This window comes from Ptychodera flava, chromosome 12, assembly GCF_041260155.1.
Source record: "Ptychodera flava strain L36383 chromosome 12, AS_Pfla_20210202, whole genome shotgun sequence".
NCBI lineage: Eukaryota > Metazoa > Hemichordata > Enteropneusta > Ptychoderidae > Ptychodera > Ptychodera flava.
In genome coordinates, this window is record NC_091939.1 from 39,759,120 (window position 1) to 39,782,563 (window position 23,444).

General features: G+C 38.0%; 1 protein-coding gene across 1 annotated transcript; it reads left to right on the forward strand.

Annotated features, from left to right (window-relative positions):
- The first annotated feature begins 6,762 nt into the window (after nt 1-6,762).
- LOC139145859 (delta-like protein 4) lies at nt 6,763-19,798 on the forward strand. Its single transcript, XM_070717277.1, has 6 exons — nt 6,763-6,930; nt 12,117-12,272; nt 12,982-13,104; nt 14,939-15,040; nt 17,788-17,985; nt 18,306-19,798. The coding sequence occupies exons 1-6, from the start codon at nt 6,861-6,863 to the stop codon at nt 18,383-18,385; spliced, it is 729 nt and encodes a 242-aa protein (XP_070573378.1). The 5' UTR covers nt 6,763-6,860; the 3' UTR covers nt 18,386-19,798.
- The last annotated feature ends 3,646 nt before the right edge of the window (nt 19,799-23,444 follow it).

Here is a 23,444-nt window from a genome sequence, read left to right on the forward strand (position 1 = left end):
GGATGGTAGCCCAGGTTTCATTTTTACCCAAAATTTAACAAGTCTTTTGACCCGCGTTGCACTTACAGCACCAGCCTGCTTAGTCACATTAACATTCTTAACACCTCCTTGTTGGTAGTCGCTTTCCACTGTTGATCCTTTGATGGCATATTCCCATTGTAGAAACTCATAAACAAGATTTTTCACTTTAAATTTTATCAGGTATTCCAAATACCGATGCCAGAAATAGAATCTTGGACACCGTCAGTACTTTTACAACAACTACCCTTCTATACACTGTCAAATGTCTCCTTGACCTGGCCAATTAGTCAGACTTATTTTCAGCACCTACCTTTATCCAAACTAAGTTTTCAGCATTTTTCAGCATCATAGCCACGTATCGTTCGATTACCTAGATTGTCTTACACCCTGGCTAGCTGGAATATTGCCCTTCTTACCCTCACCACCTGCTTAACTTTGGCTAGCTTCAATATTGCCCACTCTTCAAGCCAACTCTTGCTAACCCTGTTATCCCTACTAGCTACTTTTAAAACTGTGGCTTGCTTCAATACTGCCCGCTGTTACCCCCACCACTTGATAAACTTTTTGCTAGCTTCAGTATTGCCGACTCTAAACCCTACCATTTGTTAAACGTTTGCTGCATTCAATTTTGCCCACTCTTATCTTGTCTGGATAAAGAACATTGTTTGTTGACATCCTCAGAAGTTGACACAATTGCATCGTTACAGTTGCAGTGTCAGGCACGAGTGATCTACGCAAATGGAACTGTTAGGCTCAGCTGGTACAAATACCGGCACTGATGAATCTTACAGCATGACATGAATTCATGATAGATGTCTGATCATTTGCAACGTGTCAGATTCAATCGTAGAATCTGCACCTTCATTGATTTTGACGCTTGCTTCTAATATGACCGAATTGTTTATAATACCGTTTCTCTTGAGAGGATCCTTGATTTTGATCTGCTGTGAATAATCTCGCTGCAAACCTTCGGTCAGCTCAATCAGCATTGAACAATCTACCATCGTCTAAGGGGTAAATCCAATCTTGATAATTACATCCTGAATAGAACTGTCGCCCGGAGATAGTCTTCCTTGGTACCGTTGATCAATTCCTACAATTCTCCTCTCAAGGGTTTCTGCCACAGGATTCGATATATTTTTCAAAACAAATCCTTCTGCAGAAACATATGTCTGCGTTATTGTTAAGCGGTATTCTCTTGACTATAAATGCGTTACGTGGCACTCCACGTCTTTAGGTACAATTGCAGCCATCGCCATGAATATTTCCTGACCGTTCATCGATGATTACTTCAAGCGAGTGCTTCCGAAATATTAAGCAGTTGTGTACTTTCGATAATGTAAGTACGAGGAGCACTTTTGTTGCAAAGTCAGAGTTGAACTCAAAGTTACGCTGGGACGCAGGATAAATGTATGTATGTAACTACAGAGTACTCACTTTGTAGTTACATACATACATTTATCCTGCGTCCCAGCGTAACTTTGAGTTCAACTCTGACTTTGCAACAAAAGTGCTCCTCGTACTTACATTATCGAAAGTACACAACTGCTTAATATTTCTGAAGCACTTGCTTGATGTAAACCGAAACAAAATCATCGGTGAACGGTCAGGAAATATTCATGGCGATGAAGGAACGAAAGGACAAGCTGCATAGAACGATTAAAGTCATTTGGAAACTTTACAAATCAATGACAGTAACATATCGCAGCCAGTGATATACAAGACACATGATGTCTTGGTGAAGGTGATTATGATGCAGTAATTCAACTGTAACTGATTGCATAAGCATAATTGCATTGTGAAATGCCGAGGTTTCCAGACGCAATCCACCTTATATACAGGAGTTTAAAGAAGATTAAGGGTATTGGGGAAAATCCCTTTCGCCGACTTCCTACTACAAATTTATATATCTACTAGCTATGGTCATTGTCATCGTTGAAAATTGAAATTAGTTTATTATTCCCATGGGTTCAAAATACGATGCCAAACCAAAGATTGCAAATTGCAACGTCGGTGTAATTAAAGGCTCAGTAACTTTTACAAGTGTTTGTTGCACCTGTCAGCAAAAATGTTTAGGTCCTCTTTCAATAGAAAGGTACGTAATTGACCAATTTTTCAGCTTTTCAACATTGACTGTATATGTGTGATGGAGGGACTGTGATGTTGATATTTAAAATTCAGGTTCGGAATTCAACATTATTGTCAACATAATGCACTTCACACTGCACTGTAAAGTTAAGTGTTAAAGGATAGAACACCAATTAAACGCCTTTTTGTAACACTTTTTGAACGCCTCTAGACGTTCAGAAATTTAACACTACGTGTTCAACGAACGTTCAATTTTTGAACACACGTGTGCAGATTTTGAACGCTACGTGTTCATCAGACATTATATTGAACACCATGGTGTTCCATATCTGAACACACGTTGCACAGGAAATGTGTTCAAAAAATTGAACGCTTTTACGCGTTCAAAGGGCTGTAACACTTTTTGAACGCATGGACGCCGTTCAACGATAAGTGTGTTAAAGGCTAGAACACATGATGCGCGCTTGTTGAACACCTTTAATTTTGGGCGTTCACAGGGTGTTCAAGCCTTGAAATAACATTACAGACCATTGATATCCAGTAAAATTATTTTATTCTAAAAATACACGAAACATTTCTAGAGTAAAGTACAATATTTTACTGTAAAATGGGCAAATAAACATTGCAACTTTGTATGTAAAGTTTGTCACAGGAAAAAACCAACAGTGTTAACACCTTCCTATCAAAAACATAAGCAATAAAAATCACCATATTGTGGATGACGTTTTATGTTCATACTTGTTTAAAATGTACAAAAATAATCTGAAAAAGCTCAAAATTTGGCATACTTATTGTGTTGAAATGTATGAAATGCATACTCCATTTTTGTAAGATGGTTTCTTAAAGACATTTCCTCTTGTATAGACAATTGTAAATTTTGAAGAAAAAAGAAGTTAGTCAAGGCTTCTCTGGTGCACATGGTATATAGTTGTCCACACTAAAGTAAACACAACATGTCAAGTTGTCAAAGTGTCACAGTAAGGCACAACATGCAGAAAGTGGGGAAAGTGGGTCCTTGGAAGGGTAAAACCTATTTCCTTGTCCAACAAAGTCCTTCATAAACAAAAGGTTTGTTTGTTTGTAATATCTTTAAATAAACCCTGAAATAAATGGGTGACATTTCAAAAATATACTTCTCAGAAATTTAAAACATATTCATAAAGAACTTTCAAATTCTGGTCTATCCTGCTATTAATTTTTATAAAATCTTCTTACCAAAAATGGTAAAAATCATACTTAAAATGAAAAAAAATGTACATTTTATCATAACTTGCATATATCACATTCTGGTAATCCCTAATGTCTTAAAAATGTCTGAAATGTCTTTAATGTCCTAAAATTACAAAGCTGCAAATTTCTGCATAATTTGAACAATCTGAAAAAGACTATCAGTAGAGATCTATGTCCTAAATATCAAAAATATTCGATTAGCAGTTTTGAAATAGATTTTTTAAAGATTTTTTGACTAAAAAATGACAAAATTGCCATGAAATATAAAATTTGAATATTTCATCACAACTAGCACAAATTTGACTAAGGTCATTTTTAGGGACATGTTTACCAATATTGAAGACGGCAGAAAAGAAGAAGATTTTTGCCAAAGAATAGCAAAATTAGCCTCAAAAATATAAATTTGCATATTTCATCACAATTCGAACATATCTGATTAGGGTAATCCCTTGGGACCTGTAATCCAAATATTAAAGGATTCGTACAGGCTGTTTTGAAGAAAAACCTTTGGATGTACAAATTTGAGGACATGGCTGCACATCCACCTATTTAGCTGATAGCAAAGCTAAAAACCAGTGTTGAGAGACATGTTGAGCTACAATACAAAATAATCTACGGTTTGGTAGCACGCTTTGATCAACTAAATGTTACAAGGGCATAAGCTTTCAAAGACGTGAATTCTCCTTCATCAGATGCAAGGGGGGATGAAAAATTGAAGCAGAAAGTGACAGAAAATTCAGAGTGAAAATTTCAGAAAAATCAGTAGTTCAGAGTGGACATTTTTACTCTGAATGGTCTGTCGCTTTCAGTTTTAATTTAAATAAGGGAGACTACACGTCTGTGAAAGCTTATTCTGCGACAACATTTAGTTGATCATAGCATGCTACCAAAGCTTGGATTAACTCAGAACAAAAATACAGAAATTTATCAAAATTCAGTTACTGACCCTTGGAAGTTTAAATCTCCATTAGAGATGAACTGAGGTTCTCAAGCTTGTTTCCAGACAGCTACCTGTACAATCATCTTCTTCGTTATCTGTACCACCAGCTTCTATAACAACTCTTCGATTTTCAGTTAAATCCAACTTTTTACATTCTGAAAAAATGCAACAATAGGTAATATGGCGAGATGAAACTTCAAATGAAAGACAAGGGGCTGATTAGGTTAAGGAAAAGGGGAGACTTTCATATACAGTGCCTCTCTTCAATACTGTTACAAAATATTTGCTGTTCTTGTCATCAACTGATTAAAATAAAAAAGCCAAACTCCCATATGCTGAAACAATACATTGTATACTCTACGATGTTCAACTGATCTTTTACATGCGATTGTGTCTACTAAAAGACATGTGTTAGCTGTGATTACGCAGCAGTACTATGCAAGGCGTATCGATCGCGCTCAGGTCAAGGGTTATCGCTACAGATGTGTTTTGATGACCCTTGACCCGAGTGAGATCGATCGATAGGCTATGGCCAAAAGTACCACTGCGTAGTCACAGCTAATTGTTGGTATAGCAGCCATGAAAGAAAAAAGGTTTCCTCACGTAGTTAAGCTATTTCAAGGTACAATACAATTAATTTCAAAGGACGATAATATAGATGCTTCAAAAATCTAATACCTTTTACTATTTTGGAGAGGAAACTTACCCTTTCTGGTCTTGCTTCGCACGATCACGACTTCAGGGTGCGCTTACAAGAAAAATGTCGCAACTTCCGTTTTGATGCATCATGGGATAGGAAAAGGCATCAAACTTGAACACCAAGTGTTTAGAAGTAGAAAGCCTCTTGCACGCCGATGTTAAAATTAAAACGTTCATGGTGGTTTTCTGATTTTCTTTTCTAATTTTTGAACTTTCAACCCGTAATAAACGTGTAAAATTATTTTGTATACTTCCTTTTTTAGAAAAAAACATGCTTTCAGCAATTGTAGGCCGGAAATATTTCACTTAGTGTGAAATTCGTTACACCAAAATCCGTGTACGTTTACCGACAGTGAAGCAATAGTAAAGTTCATATAGCCACTGTAAAGTAAAAAGCACAAAAGACTGTCAATTGTTTCACAGTATTGTAAAATTTCTGTGATGTAGAGTTTTTGAACACTTGAAGGAGATCGTTGTTAACACATAGTGTTCAGATTTAGAACATCAATGTTAATATTATGAACACTGGTGTTAACAATATGAACACTAGCCGTTCAAATTTGAACACCGACATGTACATTTTGAACGCGTAAAGACGCGTCTAGCGTCCGCTATTTTTACAGTGTGTGCACGCTTTAAGCGCATGAATAAAACCGCCGAAAACTTAATAAGAGACATATAGGTACTGTAGATTTATAACACAAAGAACAAAATATTGAAATATCCAAATATAAACGTTTGCTGTAGCAATGACTTGTCAGGGTGTCATGAAATGTTCTCATCATGTATGGCTTCACTTATTTCCCTTATGCGGAAGCAGGGGGTTTCCAGTTCACCTGATCCAACCAAAAAACTGAACGTTCCCTGGCAGGTGATCCATTAACATGCATGATGGTGTAGATGTCAACCACAGTTGCGAGCTCGTTGATGGCTGGGTGGTAAGTTATCCACTCGACGCCGTGCAGTCTATCGATATGGCTAAGGAAGACTGCTACCGAACGTCTATGATACGAGCCGAATGCTTCGGAGTTTCAACTTGGTTATGACAACTTTGATCAAATTTTCTGTGCATATAGTTATAATAGAAAATTTCTTGCATACTATCATATTGCAAGCAAATACAATAAATCTAAAATGGAAAACGAGAGAGAAAAACACAATTGAAGAATTTGAGGTAGTGACTTACAATAATATGACATTTTCTTTCATTTGTTTCAAAGCTGCAGTGAATAATTTTTTTCTGAAAGAATGACTGAGTTGTGTTTTTTCATTATTTCAATAAAAGTCACTGTTATTGGTGGAATGGCAATGACCTAGTTTTTACTGAAGATCAATAAGCTTATAGTCGCAGTATTGCTGCAAGTCAAAATACAAATTAGCGCGATTGGTGGCGGAGTCAAATTTACTTTTAAACGTGAAAATTGCCCAAAATCAAATCGCGGGTTCATCGCAATGTTATGATAATTGGAGTAAAAACCTATTCCCGTGGAAGTTTTACATCCACACGGTATGAGTGAAAAAGGTCATGTCTTCGGCAGGTGGTGATCGTAGCGGTGCGTTGCTAGGATACTCACTATGATTTGTTCTTGCCGAAGTTATAACAGTCCCCGCGATTATTCTCCCCACATAGGATATAGTTAGATTTTTGTTTGCTTTTGTCGTGTTGGTTATACATACCCTCAGTGGGGAAATAGTCACGGTACATGCATTTTTAAAAGGTGAAACGAGTGAATGTTTCATGCAAATGAACCTTCGGTTGATTGGCTTGCAGAGAGAATTGCAGAGAGAATACAATCCTTGAACTGAGGAGCCAGTGTAACGTCACAATACTTCAACACTTTTGCTGGGAAAAGCCGTGAGACAGAGGGATCAAGTTGACGAAATGGACGTTCATAGTTCATGTGTGTATTTGATCGGGCTCTTGGTTGGCATGTTTTTGACCATCGTATCAGGTGAGTTAAGGCCAAGTTCAACCAGGTACTGACTGAGCAACTCGATAGGCTTTGAAGAATTTGAGGTAGTGACTTACAATAATATGACATTTTCTTTCATTTGTTTCAAAGCTGCAGTGAATAATTTTTACTGAAGATCAATAAGCTTATAGTCGCAGTATTGCTGCAAGTCAAAATACAAATTAGCGCGATTGGTGGCGGAGTCAAATTTACTTTTAAACGTGAAAATTTGACTTATCAAATGGCTTTGGGAACGGACTAGACTAGCATTTGCTATTTTCCGTTTCCATTTACCCTTTATCACAGCACAACTCAGATGTACATTCATCATTGAATTGGGATATTATTATGATTAAGGGTAATAAAGATTATTATTATAGGCAACAGAGCATGCAGGTCACTCGAGTTGTTGCGTTGTTCGTTAGGTCGCTCGGTGAGGTGCCTCGAGTATGTAAGCATTTAGATTTTATAGCGATCTTCAGAACACAAGACTTTAAATGCCTCTGCAATGCAATGTTCAACAATGACCTCTACTTAGAAATTTCATGAGGGAGTGGCATTCACGAAGATCCTTGTAACGTTAACTGAAACTATAGACGGTCAACAGAAAGACTGTTGCGCTGCGTATCGTCATGTAGAAATGCGATCGGTACCGTGACGGGTATACGTAATGCATGTGCAGTCGACCGAAAAAAGCGGCTTAGGGCAATGTCCATGTACGGTGTGAAAACCGCGATTTTTCTACCAGTTCAAAGAATGGTAAATGAAAGCTTTAAAGAGAATAATGTATGTTCTCGTCATACCAGTTATTAATCGATCGCTTGTCGACAGGTCGTGATGTTGAGAGTTTGATACGTAAACAAGAAAATGGTTAAGGTTCAATACACCATTTGTATAAATACAAAGTGACTAACTCACTATAGTTTCAGGTTGCGGCGGTCTGTACAAATACATTCAGTTTGTAAAGAAGTTGTTTTTGTTGTTGTCATGAAACTTGGAAGAAACGTTTATAAAAAACATTGTTTTCACAAAAGGCTCATGTCGTACCCTAAGGGACGGGCAATTAGATCTTTGGAGGGGTTGGTCAAAAACAGAAGGAAAAAAAATTCAGAGCAGGAAGTTAGGGGGAAAAAATGTTCAAACTAGTTTGCAAAATGAAAAAAATAAATAAGACTACAAATGCGTAAAAAAAATCTGCAAAAGTCTTTAAAATCTTGAGTTTTTAAAGATTTTACCGACAGGAAGTAGCTTTCTGTATTTTTAGTACACCCTCCGTGTACATTTTTAGTTTTATTGTATACATTTAGAGTGACTGGAAATTGTGATCGTCTTATCTTTTCAGGACTTTTGTATTCTGATCACTTGAAAATTATAAAATTATAGAGCCTGTTTTCTACTTGTTTCCTGCGTACAGACCAAGCAGGTACACTATGTAAAACATTAAAACTATGGTATGGTTGTCAAGACAGAAAGTTATATTTGCCTTTTAAGATCAAGGTGAACTGATGCAGGCCACATCAGGCTCATTTTTTTCACAGCATTTTATTGAAATGAAAAATGCAAGAATGTGTGAACGAGTAGAAATATTTTAAGTTCTTTTTCTCAAAAAACAGCCTTAAAAACAACAGCAACACATTTTTTAACAGTCGACAATACACCACGTAGAATGCCATCTATCCAACAAATCCAAATACAAAAACACACAAAAGGATTGAACTTTGGAGGTTTCTCTATAGCAAATACTGAATAAATCTGCATGACTAATCGTTTGTGTGTAGCAAATGCTGAATGACAATTATCTGAAGAATTTTTCCACCAGAAAAAAAAGAGCATGATTTAAACAAATCTTAAGGGACTTATGTAGCAAATTTCAAAGAAATTGGACAAGCCCTTTCAGAGAATATAGATTTTTTGACCATAAATGGCATAAATTATACAAAAAAGACAAATATTGAAATTTCACCACATCTTTACACGTCCACTCAATTTGGACATGCTGCTACAGAGAAATAGATGTTTTGATAATAAAAGGGCAAAAATTGCCCTAAAAACACAAATAAGCAAATTTCAATTTATTTTGCAAACAGCTTCTCAGCTTGTCAAGATCAATCGTAAATCATGAGATATGCATGATGTTTGGCCGGGTGAATGTAGGCATTTCACCATGCAGTAGAAAGGGAAGCCAGGAAACCCAAATAGTCAATTTTCAAAACTATAGGAAGCTACTGAGGAGCAAGAAGACCATGTTTCAGAGGAAGATGTGTCAGATGTACACGAAAATGTGCTACTTGTATCTTCTGATGTTGATATATACAGGTCATCATGTAGGGAGGGAAACTCATTGCCAACATTGTCTTTTTTCTGATTTGTCTCATTTATATGAATCATCTGTTCAGAATTGTTTACACAACCAGGAGTGACAGATGGACTGTAATTGGTTGTGCAAAGATCAGTCTCTGATTCCACCACTTCTTCATTTCCTGCTGTTCCAATATTAGGCAGTACTGTTGGACATTCAGTGCGCATTTGTGGATCAGTACTGGTATTATTTCAAGATGTGCCGAAAGGATATCGCTTGTCGACTTTGCTTTATGTAACAATAAGATAGGTATGTAACAATAAAATAGGTAGGATTGTAAAGAGGAAAGGCAAGGCGGATTACAGTGGCCAACAACACACACCAATTTCCCTTCTTACTGAAGGACACACGATGGAATGAACATATAACTGCATAGCCAAATAGCTGACATCCCGTGTGTTTTGATAATAGACTGCAAGATGATCTGCAACATTTCGCAAAATCTATCAGCAATATAAATCACTAGGCCATTTGTAAATGTATGTTGGGGTTACAGCACACAATCTTATTTGCGCTAGTGATATGGATGTACATTGTATTCTCAGACAGCGTCGAACTAAAAAAAATAATAAATCTGAAAATTTACTCAGAAAAAAATAGCACAGCTTTTCTCATTTGGACGATTTTTTTTTAGAAATTTACAATTGTAAAAACAAATGTTTACAATTTCATTGTGACCACCCCCTCTCCCAAGATCTAATGGTCGAACCCTAAGGCTGCCGACCAGAATCATGCTCGCACACGGCAGACACCACCATGTCATCGGGAGAGCTCTTGTAGGGTCATATGCACTCCGACTAGAATCGCAAAGTTTAGAAAACGAGTACTATCAATTACACAGTGACGCTTTCTATTTTAACAAGAAACAATTTGCAAATGAGTGTTTTTGCAATGACCCTGAAAAAATGCGCCTACATACTGATGTCTTCGTTCAAAATTACATTTGTATTGCACCAAGCTTTAAGAATTTATGCTTGAATAAAATGCAAGTGAAACCAAAATATTTCATGTATTTTCGGTTTCGCTCATTTAGTTTTTGCTGAGTCATTTAAGTCTAATTTAGATTGTTAGAGGAAAAGAATAAAAAAATATATTGCAATACTGGTGCACCTACCAATAAGTCAAGCAAATATACCGTTAAAACGTTATTTTCCATAATGTTTTTTAACGACGAATGACTCAGCAAAAACTAAATGAGGAAAACCCAAATTACATAAGCAGGTGTTCTTTGTCGTTCCATACAAACCATTTGTAAAATATAACCATGCCCCTAAAACTTTCTAATTTTAATATTTGACACCCGAAGAAAATGGAAAAATTCAACCCCTCCCCATAAAACTAATGGCTTCCTAGATATGGTAATAGTGGCTTCCTAGATATGGTAATAGAAATTACAACGTTTGGATCTACGATGTGATAACTATGGAAAATAAGCGAGCATACAGTTTGCTGAACATCTGCTATGCTCGGCTAACTCTGTGACTTCGCGCCTCACCATGGAGACGAAGGACCAGTCCTTTTTGCAAGTTGCTCCTCAATATGTCCATTACCAATTACATCTGCCCCGTCACCAGCCGGTCGTTTTACCATAACTATGACCGAGACTTCGTGGTCTGGAAAGCGATACCACCACTCGATATGTTGTTTGGACTTGTTGTGTTACGAATTGTCGGGAAAATCATCTATAAGAGTCAAAATGTTTGTCAATAGCGATCTCATGATTATATTTAGATAAAGTTTTCAAGTTTGGCAATCGTGTTTCATCCGTACTTCTTACTCTGATGAGACTATTGAGCGAAAAATATTGCACTGGTCTACATTTGAAACTAAACGTGCTGGGGATGTTGTGAATGGAGAAAACTGCTGTACATCGAAAGCATTATTGGGAGGGAGACAATATAGACCTGTTACTTCCTGAATTTTTGAAAAATATCTAACTTGAATTTGTGTTTACATAGTTGCAAATCACCTGAATAGTTTTGTCTTTCACGCGGTAAATCCAAGTTAAAAATTGTACCCTGTATTCTTAAACTCCTTATCCCACTGCGAACGGCATTGCATCTACCACGGCGTTGAGTTTTCTTGCCAAACGAGTTGTTGAACTATAACATTCCGTTACGACGCGAAGCAGAATTATCGTTGTAGGGCTAATATCAAAACTCCAGATTTTAAAAGTAAGAGCTTTTCCTTTATTTTGCAAGGTAAGGTAAACAATAATTCATTTTTACAGTCACGTGAGGACGTTCACCTTCTCATCTTTCGAAATATAGCATTGTTTCGTATGGAAATCCAATTCAATTTCAATACAGTACATCAATTCATCACATAACAATTTTACTCTACCTTATCTAATCGATTCTATTTGATTTATCATATTGCAATTGTAGTACATTAATGAAGCGCCAAACGATCTGGCCAAGTTTATTGTGAATAGTATAAAGGAAGAGGATAGATTTTATGTAATTTTGCAAAATTAATTGATTGGAATCTGTATCCGGCATGTAAGAATTATTATGAATATGCTCTATAATTATTGTTTAACACTTGTAAAAATGTTTTTCTTAAACTTTGACATAAAATGACAATTTATTTGAGAGTTTGTGACGAAAGAGGCCGCTGGCCTTACTCAATGAAATAAAAGATTGAATGAATGAATGAATGAATGAATGAATGAATGAATGAATGAATGAATGAATGAATGAATGAATGAATTGACTTTTTAAAAATTTCATGCAGTCTCTCCCTTTGGTCATAATATCATATTTAGAATATCCAGCTCTCGATTGTACAACTGGGTTTCTTATTTGCATCATAATTTTAATTTCAGGTAACGCTGAATGTGCCTTTAATTCTACCCACTCGTTCGACAATTGTGGTCACGGTTGTTTGAACGGAGGTACTTGCCAAGTTATTCCAGACTTACCACCCGAAGACAACTCCTGTATTTGTCCTGATGGATTCACTGGACAATACTGTGACGTAGGTAGGACGAACAAACAAACAAGAAGTTCAAAGAAGAAAGCACAAAAATTCTTGTGATGTAACATCACAAGTGATGAAATTTCAATGACAGATGAAATGATGTCAAGACTACACATTTGGCTCGAGATATTCGGTTGATACTAATGTAAATTTAATTCAGTTAAAGGGACAAAGTCTGCCATTTTTTCATGAAGTTTGTTTCAATTTATACGAGATACTATTTATATTGTTTTCACATGTTGAAAGATACTGAATGAATGGGTGACCATGCGTCTATTCGACCCAGGTTTGAGACACGATACATGAAACAAACGCGAAAATGAATTAATGGTCATTACCATTAATTCATTTTCGCTATGGTTTCATTTAATTTGTCTAAAACCGGGGCCGCATATACATGGTCTCCCATTCATTCAATATCCTTCAACATATCAAAGAATATAAGTAGTATCTCGTATCAAACAAAATTCATGAAAAAATGGCCGACTTTGTCCCTTTAATACAGACTGATCTCAAACAATATATTTTATCGTTGTGTTGCGAAATTATTGTGATGTAAAAGCACAACAAACCAGGACGGATGACAAAATTAATATCGGTAAGAAAGTGCACTCTGTATAAGCACTACACTTTACTGACATTCAAAGTCGTGCATGCAATGCAGTGTGATTGCAGAACGGTACAAATTTAATTCTCTCTTCGTATTGCAGAGGTTATCCGTTGCAGTGACGATGTATCTTGTTATAATGGAGGAACATGTGTCATTGAAACTGACCCTTCTGACAATGACTGTACATGCCCAGATGGATACACTGGCCGGCTGTGTGAAACAGGTCAGAGTTTTCTGTTTGTTTTGACATCATATAAGTACATTTTTGGTCCTTAAAATCAATAGAGTGACGGTAGACGACATTAATATCAGAATCATTTTCATTCTTTTCTTTGCTTGTATGTGCTTTTTTATGCTCTGCACGAATGAATACAATTCCAGTTAGCTTTTCCTCAACAAAATAAATGAACAACAGCTATCAAGAAGGTGAAGTTTTAGTGTAAGAAATATGACCACCGTTATCTTTGCAAATGCAGCACTACTGAAGGCTGTCGACAGAATCACGTTGTCACACATTTATAGCATTTTGTGCGGGCCTCGGCTCGGCTCGGGTAGACAGGCTACACCGTGTGTGACCTTTTGACCTTGTGTGTGTTCACAGTGCTACTGTACCCAAGAGCAGTCCGGGTCAGCTCCAAAATTGGAGACGCTATACCATAATATTTTCCCCCTCTCATTGGCCAATCAGCGGCCAGCGCGCCATCAGTAAAAATTGTATTTCCTGGCAACCTCCACATGCGTCCTTCGTTACGTACGCCATACTGTGTCGAACTCCCGCGCCGTATTCTGTCATAATGTCGAACAGTTGTGTGGCCACTCTGTCAAAACACAATTTCAAAATCGCGTACCAGTTTTATTCTGGCTAAGACAACCAAACCCCATATATCGCTGTGATTCCTAGACTCTGGCTTGAAGTCCTGCGAAATATAAATCGTCTACCTACACAGATCGTTCAGAATACCCCATTTGTATCGGAGATGGCAGCGATACAAATTCTACCGTATGGGGAACAGTTGTGTGGCCACTCTGTCAACACATTTTCAAAATCGCGTACCATTTTTAGTCTGCGTTTGACAACTACAAAACAGGTATCGTTTTAAAGCTCTGACATTGCTCTTCTTTCTTGCAAAATGTTATACGCGTACCTACACAAATAACCTTTATAACAGTATTTCTAATAGAGATGACGAACATCCACAAAATGATTCTCGGTACTTGAGCGAAATCGATAAACAGGGGGTAGAAATGAATCGTCAATATTTCGAATATTTGTCCACTAATCGGACTCCTTGTTGGACATGACCTTCTGCAGAACACGTGGATTATGTTGACTGTCGAAATTCGTCGAAATTCACAAGACAGGGGCTTAATAAGCGGCCCAAAACTGCCGATCACACTTGGTGGGTAATTTGTGACCCAGCGTGACCTGTACTTTATTAATGATGTAATCTGGTCGATGATTGGCTGAATGCCGGAATACATTATCATAATGAGTCTCCAATTTTGGAGCTGACCCGGACTGAAGAGTAGGCCTAGCAGTGACACGCATGATTTGTGCGCGGTCACAATTTTTGTCGGTTTCCCAGAACTGAAATAAATTAGGCCACCCCATGGCTGATAGAACGTGTTCATATAGTTTGTTTGGTTTTACATAATGGGCCGACTAAGGGTAAACATACGTTTTACTTTGTGTTTGACACTACGGTATCATCAATTTATAAAGTTCCTATCCCAATTATATAAATAGCGGAGTATTTCTACCGTCGAAGCAGATCACAACGATTTTTCTTACCCTTTCTCCATAGCGTACATAATTTCTCCATAAATATCCCCGAACCATCGTAACTGAGTACTTTTTTGAATATGAGTTGACAGTGTCGATTTCCAACTGTGTTGTAAATGGTTTCTTTGGGCATTAGAATTCATGCTGACTGTATATCTGCTTCGTTTTTATACCCCGTTTGCCAAATAGCTTGAATTGCACTCGTTCGGCATAGCATGCTGTTACGGGTTAAACAAATTGCTGACCCGACGATTTTGTTTTCGCATGGTAACAGATTATCGTTGTTCGGATAGCAACCCATGTCTGAATGGTGGAACATGCAACAACCAGGACTGTACCTGTCCGGATGGTGTGTCTGGGTACCTCTGTGATACTGGTAAGTTATCCTATATACATGAAATATCACTATCAGCAATCTACAGTAACAGCTCATCACAAGTAAAAACCTGGAGCGATGTTAGATTGAAAGGTTAACTGAATAAATAGAGGACAAATGAAACTTACCATCTTTATTAAAAATCATAACAAATCATTTCACTGTAAAGTGAAGTACATTATCTACACACTATTCAACGAGTTGTAGGTCAGTATCATTGTGGACTGAGATGCATTCAAAACATTGCACAGGCGAACTAGTCGAATGGTCTAAAATATGGTATTATTTTCGTATAATAAATTGTGATTATGAAATATTGATATCACTAAAACCGAGTTAGTATTTTATCTGGGTTGAGCCTCCTCTCTGCGGAGTAGCACTCGATAAAATCGCTGTACGTGTATGAGTTATATGTGAGACATGGGCGATCGGCCGGGGCGTCCATTACACAGTAGTATAGGAAAAAGGGAAGGCGGTCAGCTTACATACCAGTCAACCAGTCCTCTCGACGCGCGCTTTGAAAATTTTACATTTTTACTCGCTCCTCGCTGTATCTCCACTGCACGGAACGTTCGATCAATGAGCGCACAGTAACCCCAGGCTGACTGATGACCCTAACGGCTGTATCCAGTGTACAAATAGTGCACAATCATCTAGTGTTCAAGTCGCCTGTTTCATAAGTAAAGGTCCGATATACAGCGACAGTCAAAATAAGACCTTAAAACTGAATCGTTTCTAGCAAGTAGTCAGAGCCAAATGAAATATACACGCGTTTTTTGAACTCGGCCTTTTTGTCTTTATCTTTGTACGTTCTGATGGAACTACGTGCCAAGTGCAAACACTTTAAAACTAGCTATCACAACGGTATCTAGGAAGTACATTGGACACTACATTGTGAGGCAGGGAACACAACAGAACGAGGTTAACACCGTGACAAAGGCAACCAATCACAGTGCCGTGAGATGAACATTACATGGTAATGAGACCAAAGAGAAAGGGCCCAGCCAATCAGTGAGCTGTAAGCGGACCTTATAGGACCGCAAACACCAATCACTGTTGCTGATACATGTGTTCAGGACATAAATCGTAGGTCATTTTGAAACAGGACCAGTAGTGCAGCATCATCAAGTGTACAAGTTGCTCAGAATATCTTGCGTGCGAGGAGTGCAGCATCTTTGGAACGGGGGAGGGGGGTACAGATCGGCATAGAACGTTAAACATTTGTTCAGCCTGACAAGCGACTAAATTACATTGCTCAGTCGTTGCGGCTATGCATACTTTACAGTTTTGAGTGTGTTGTGTTATTGTTCGCAGGAAACTGGCTATAGGTCTATACCATAAACAAGATTTAGCAATTCAGTTAATTCAGTTATCCTGGACAGAGTAAACTTTTTGACAAAGCTGGTCGCTGCCTTTTCAATGATAGTCGATTTTCGCCATCACTGCCATCATTCACACCCGTCCCCGATTATGGTCCAAAAAGGATTTGCGTCACGGTACGTCAGAGAGAAAGAGCACTGTCACTGCCAGATACGCTAGCTTGACTACAGCTAATGGAAGGAACAAAACTTTACCTAAGTCCAGTTGTTTCTTCAAGCCATCTTTCCATTTTTGATATCTTTAAAAGTCATCTGACGCAGCTGGCAATGTGCTTCACAAATGACATATGAAACGCTGCCTATATACTGGGATACAAAGTTCTCCCACTTTTGCCACAAAATCATGTATTTGAGGAACACATGGACAGTAAACACATCAATGTTCATGTTGTTGCAATCCCTAGCTATCTGTGGATCTTTTTCACCATTGCTAGGGAATTTCACCAGCAAACTTCAGATTCTCAATGACGATTTGTGGCAAGTCGCTTCACGCCCCAGTGGAGTGGGAAACCCGCAATATTTTCACACCTTTTATATTGGATTTGAGAAAATGATATTCAAAAACACCAACCCTATTGTTAAAGATTAACAAGACAAATTTTGGAAATTTTTACCGCTATTTCGGAATTCCCTACGATATCGGCCCATGTTAAGGGTTTTTGAGTGAACAGTTGACCTGTGTGTGAGGATTTTTGATAAAAAGCTGTCTATTCGGATATATGTTTGTCACTGCCACAATGCTATAATTGCCAAAGTTGGGATAATAAAGATTGATTGATTTGTGGCCATGACCAAATAAGCTTAACAGATCTCAGCCACAATTGATTTCATTCATTGTAAAATATGTTCATTCACAGAGGAAGGTTTAATTGCAAGTGGGGACGTGTACAGTTAATTTGAATAATAGGTGACTACCTCAAAATTGATGAAGGGTGGTACGAATATCATCTAGGCAAACGAATTCTTTACTTTGACTCGTGAAGTATTTCTGCATTTTACACTTCTACCAATCGCTCATGCGTCAAGAGAAGAGCAGTGTGTATGTTGAATGAACCTGCGTCCGTTCTTACCAAGTCCAACAGATTTCTGAATTCATACCAATTTGGTATTGGAAAACTTAGGCTCGTTTTCGCTTGCAAATTGTACCGTCTCATGATATGCATTATTTGGAATTACTGACCGAGCGTTGCAAATGTAAACGGATCTGACTATTCAAAACAGTCCGAGTTTACCTATAGACCCATAAAAGTTGTATAAGTGATGCAATGTTGTCATTATATTTAAAAGTAGCCAGGTAATGCATACATGAAGATGATTCCTCAAAATTACCCGCAACACAACACATGTTTTAAAAATATTTTCTGGCAGTGTTTGCTGAGTGTGGATGTCACCCTGACATAGAATGTCCTTCCGACACATCATGTCCATGTTGCATGACTGGAGAAACATGCGAAGCTGAAGAAGAACCTACTGAACAAGGACAAACTGACCAAGGGCAGACTGACCAAGGAACGACTGACCAAGGACAGACTGAACAAGGAACGACTGAATCCGGGTCGTCCAATGGTAAGTATGATCACGGTCGTAGGATGATTAATGCTAACCATTTGGTCAGATTCTGAATATTCTCAAATACCTGATGAGTGACTCATTGATTTCCATGAATTTTCATGCACGATTGACTTTCAAATATGCAGAAAAGGTACACATAGGCTATTTACAGTTTTACATAAGCTTAACGTCTCTCATAAAATGCAGAAGTCTTGTCCAGAGCGCTTCAAAATATTACATCCATATGTACGTCTCTCAACTCTTATTTCTTTTTCAAAATTCCTGCTGATTCAACCTTTGCCAATACAATGATTCCTATTTTTGTTTCAATGCAGACTCTGGTGCAGCGTGTAGATTGTGTGTTACCATCCCAGGAACAGCACTGATGATAATGCTAGCCATTTGTAACAACTAGAGAGTTTTTCTGACACCAGATTGCTTTGCAGTTCTCAGCTTTTTTTCGCAAAGTTAAAAAAAATATTATACCCGTCCTAGGAAATGTTCTAGCCCTGACACTGTTTAAATGTGTTCACACGCAGAAGCTCCTTTCCTCGATTGTTCGAAGACTGGACTTCCTCAAGTAATAAATATCGTAGTCTAGTAATTTGCGTGAAAGCAGGTTTCCAGCGAAGATAATGCTAAATCATTGATTGGTAAACACCTATTACCTGGTCGTGAGGGCTATAGCACCAGTTTATTATACCCCAAGGGGCCGTGTGTTACCAGAAACACATCGCCATAAGAACAGCGGCGATACACTTAATCTTGAAAATACTATTTTTACAATCAGATTGAAATATATAGGTATTTATTTAGCATTAATATGTTATTATGAACAAGCAAACGTGGAAAACAATTGTTGCAAAAAATCGAGTCAAATTGTTCGAAAATGGGTACACATAGTACCAACACTCGTCATTATTCATGTAGAGCACCGCATGACTACATTCGAAAGATAACGCGTCCCTGTGTAATAAACGGGCGCTATAGCCCGAATAAAGACCAGGTTATAGGTGTTTTATAACACACCACACGCTGATGTTGTATTATTTTATAGTTTTTAATGTGTTTTGATATTTTGCACATACCTTATGGAATGATAAATATGTAGTTGAAAATATTTTGCAAAGATGGAAATACATGGATATCAAACATTTATCGCCATTTTGGGTTTTTTTTTCCGGAAAAACGATGGCTGTATCCTGTCGCACATTGATATAAGCTCACATAATGACGTCGTTTGTTCACTTGTAGAACTTGTCGAGCAGCGTACGTAAATCAACAAAAGATGAGGCATAAATCGAGGTGTAACCTGTCGTAAATTACACAGACAATATCATGTATGCAGCGACAGTGATATTGCCTGTTTATACAACAATTTATACAACTACGTTCTTGTTCTACTCCCTACAACATGTTGGACTGTCCAGAATTCATCTTGCAAAAAAGCCTGTGTACTGCGCATTTGTATCATTAACAAATGACTTTCAGTCTGGACTCGAATTCAATTATCACCGATATGTATATATAGAGGCTTTGTCGACAAACTGTGTTTCAGCATGCTTAAGGGAGACAGTAAGAAACTTTATTTGATACATTGCATAGAAGTATTGAAAAAATTATCAACAGTTGCAGCTTCTACCCCGTTACTAGGCGTACTTTTTTAACGAATTTCAGTGGCATTCGTACATTTTTAGACGTTTTAGCGATAAAAAGTCATGAAATGCCACAAAATTGTTCTAGATTTCGTTCAATTATCACTAACATTAGAACATTGGATCACAATATGTTGGGAACCATAATATTTTCAGACCATCCCTCTCTTATAAGTAGACCAAACTTTCAGGTAGAGCAAAACTTTCCAGTCTTCCTCCCCCTCTACTACCCCAGAATTGTCGAATCCCTCTTAATTCCTCAAGCCCCCTACCAGTTTTTGTGAACGCAACCTAACTTTACTGTCGCCCGTACCGTAGGATCATCAGAAGGAGACGTTCGAATCCCGCGCTGGCTTTGTTTATGGATGGAATGTTTGTTGATAGCGACGCTCGTAGTAACCAGAATGAAGCTTGTTCAGCAATGCACGCTTGCCCATATTTTGGCCAAGTGTGCCTGGTTATGATATCGCAAATTATTACTCAAATATGAGGGCGTTTTTTCCATAGTGTTACACAGGAAAGTAGCTCGAGAAACTGCTGTTTTGAAAACTTAAACACTGAGGATTTGGACATGATTTTGTGGAGTAGAACAGGAATCTGATCATGCAATAGAACAAATTTACCGTAAAATACAACAAACATTACGATAAAATAGATGAGAAAGTTCTTTCCGTCTGCTATTTTAATGTTTTGTATGATACGTTACAAAAGATAAACAGTTTGTCATGCAAAGCTTGTAAAAAATTGTGTTTGTTTTCTCGTAGAGTGAAGTATTGATTGATAGATACCGTAATCAAGCGTCCCGGTGCTAAAAATAGCATTAACTTTAAGGTAAAGTGAGACTTGCTTAAATGTTCGAGAAGGAACTTTCAAGTATTCATAATTCATAATTAAAGCCCAGTAATGCTAACTTTTGATGATTTTTTCATTATTTTTATTTTGTAAATCAATTTCAACTTCTTTTTTCACTCCCCAAAGAATGTTGAAACACCCACTATTTAGCTTGTCAACTTAGTGTAAAATGCATGGTTGTTTACATTTCTAGACCGGACCAGAAGTCAGTGTTCAACAATAACAATACATTTTACAACCATTCTGTAATGAGTGTAATGATATGATAATTGACGGTATATCAACACTCTTTTGGAAGAAGAACAACGAATAATGGTTCACATTCAAAATGGAAATGGTGAAATTATCATCAAAAGTTAGCATTACTTGCGCTTTAATAATAAAAATCAGGGGTCACCGTGCAAATAATCCGTGACATTATTCGGCCAACCATTTTGTCACCCTGAAATCAGAGAATGAAAGTCGAAATATGGGAAAATTTCATGATTTCATCGGTTCACTTGACCATTTACATTGAAATCGGACCAAATTTCGATCTTGAGTTAACTTTGCTCTGTTAGCATTCTATTTCTGAATTAAGAATGACACATTGACACATTCCTATTCACGCACTTAGGGTATGTGCGGAAAATTGACAACTCTCTATCCGATACACCTCTCGCCAATTCCCGCCGCCCGACTCTTTAGTCCTCGCAAAATTGAGTGGTCGGTAATGCAAAACTTTAACCCAGCACATTTGTCACCTAATTCCCGATATACGACAACATACATCCGTACTGTCAAGACTTGGTTCGACCACTCAGAAGCAGCACGAGACTTTCTTAAGCTTCTATCAGCACAACCGTCAACTGCCTCGGGAAAGACGTTTAAGTCACGTAGAACAGTGTCACTGCCACACACACACACACCAATAGGCATTTGTGCCATTTAACTTTTGCTGACTAATTGAAAGCTAAATTTCGTTTAAAAAAGAAATCTAAATTCAGTTTGATATTTGGCAGTTATAAATATTACCATCTGCGGCAAATATAGACGCAGAATTTTTTTTTTTTTTTTTTTTACATTTTTGTCTTTCTGACGGGAGGTTGGTAGTACTGCAGCGGCATACTTGTCGGTTTCTCTCCGTATATGATGACCATTGGAATCCCCGCACTTTAGCTACGGAAGATAGTCAGCTGTTTATCGGGCACTTATCACAAGCTCCACGCTAAGAGTCATTCAATTTCACTGACCTTAGGTACGGCAGATTGTCCATCCTTTTTCGGGTAAAGCTTTCGCTAACTGCCCGCTGAAGGCCATTCTAATCCACATTCTTTCGGTACGGAAAATATCGACCCTTTTCCGGACACACCTGTGGTCTGCTGCCCGTTGGCAGCGATTCCAATCTACGCGCTTTTTGTACGGGGAATTTTAAACCTCTTTCCCGGCATACCTGTCCCCGGCAGCCCATTGTCGTCCAATCGCCGCCATCCGACATTCATATACCCGTACATTTGGTACCGAAGATTATCAGTTTTTAACCGGACAATCAGTTACCCTGGTCCCGCCGCTAACATTCTTATTCACGCACTTACAGTGTATGTACGGAAAATTGACAGCTCTTTATCGAATACACCTGTCACCAAAGTCCCGCCGTCGAGACTTCTAGGCCTAGTCCTCGCCAATTTTAGCGGTCGGTATTGCTAAACTTTAATCGAGAACATATGTCGCCAATTCCCGATACACGACAACATACTGTCAAGACTTGGTTTGACTACTCAGGAGCAGTACAATCTATCAGAACGGCCGCGGGGGGAGTTATCAAAAGATATCTGCCTCACAGAAACGTGATATTTTGGTACCTTGTTGCCATAGAGAAGTACTAGTATTATGGAGCTGACACTTGTAGAGTATAGCAGGTCAGACAGATTTGTGTTGGGAAAATTTTCAGCTGACCGCTGTTGGCAGGAGAAGTTTTCAACAATGTAACTGTTCAATCTACTGGGAGGTGTTTGGAGCAAGTTTCTCGCTCGTTTCCTGCAGATTGCGATGATAGCGGTGGTACAAAACACATTTCTCTTGGTCTCGCTTGACATCGACATTTGCAATTTTGCTTTATTCGTTAGTTTTTATGTCTACGCTTTGTTTTCCATGACTCATACCAATTCTTTGAGGTGTTTAATTCCTGAATTCTTAAGATGTCTTCTCTCCCCTTTATTTCTCTGTCGTCACTGAAGAAAGACACTGGTACACTGGTGTACCGTAAAAAGTCGATTGTCCCATTAAGATATTCACTACCGTCAGATTGGCTGGCCTGGAAGCACTTCATCAAATGCTCAAATGCAGCATGTCTTTGTCGAGTGTCTGTTCTGCAAAATGGTTTCTCATTTTTAACCAAAAAAAAACACAGGATAACTGTGTTCTCTGTTTAGTCTGTAATTAACTCCATGCATATCCGGGTCCACATCCCAGTCTGTATCCCAATAGTACACATCGTGCCAGTGCCGCCATGTAAAACTACATCGTATGATCCCCTCTGTTTCCACTTTTCAGTGCATTGTTTCTTGAGCGTTTGACAGCGTGTTCTGAGTCCAGACAAAATATAATTGTCTCATCAGGGATAGGGGAAAGAGACGTAAGTTGCCACTTGAGGGTTTTTGTCTCATATACATTTAATGATTCCAACAAATACTATGAAACGTACTATTTAATGTGAAGGGTGACCATTGGCATACAGATAAATATGATCAATGACATTAAAAATATAAATATGCAAAATACAGGTCCGTGAAAAAGTTTGTCGAATTGACCCACTTACCCCACTATTGTCACAGTGGGTTATTGGGCCATCCATTATACATGTTCGAGGTGACAATTTCTGCTGGCCTTACAAATGTCTAAATATTAATTCATCATAAATTATTAAATATATGTTTAAATGTATGATACATAGGTGGAGGAAGAGTCTCTGTTTGCGAAACATACTCT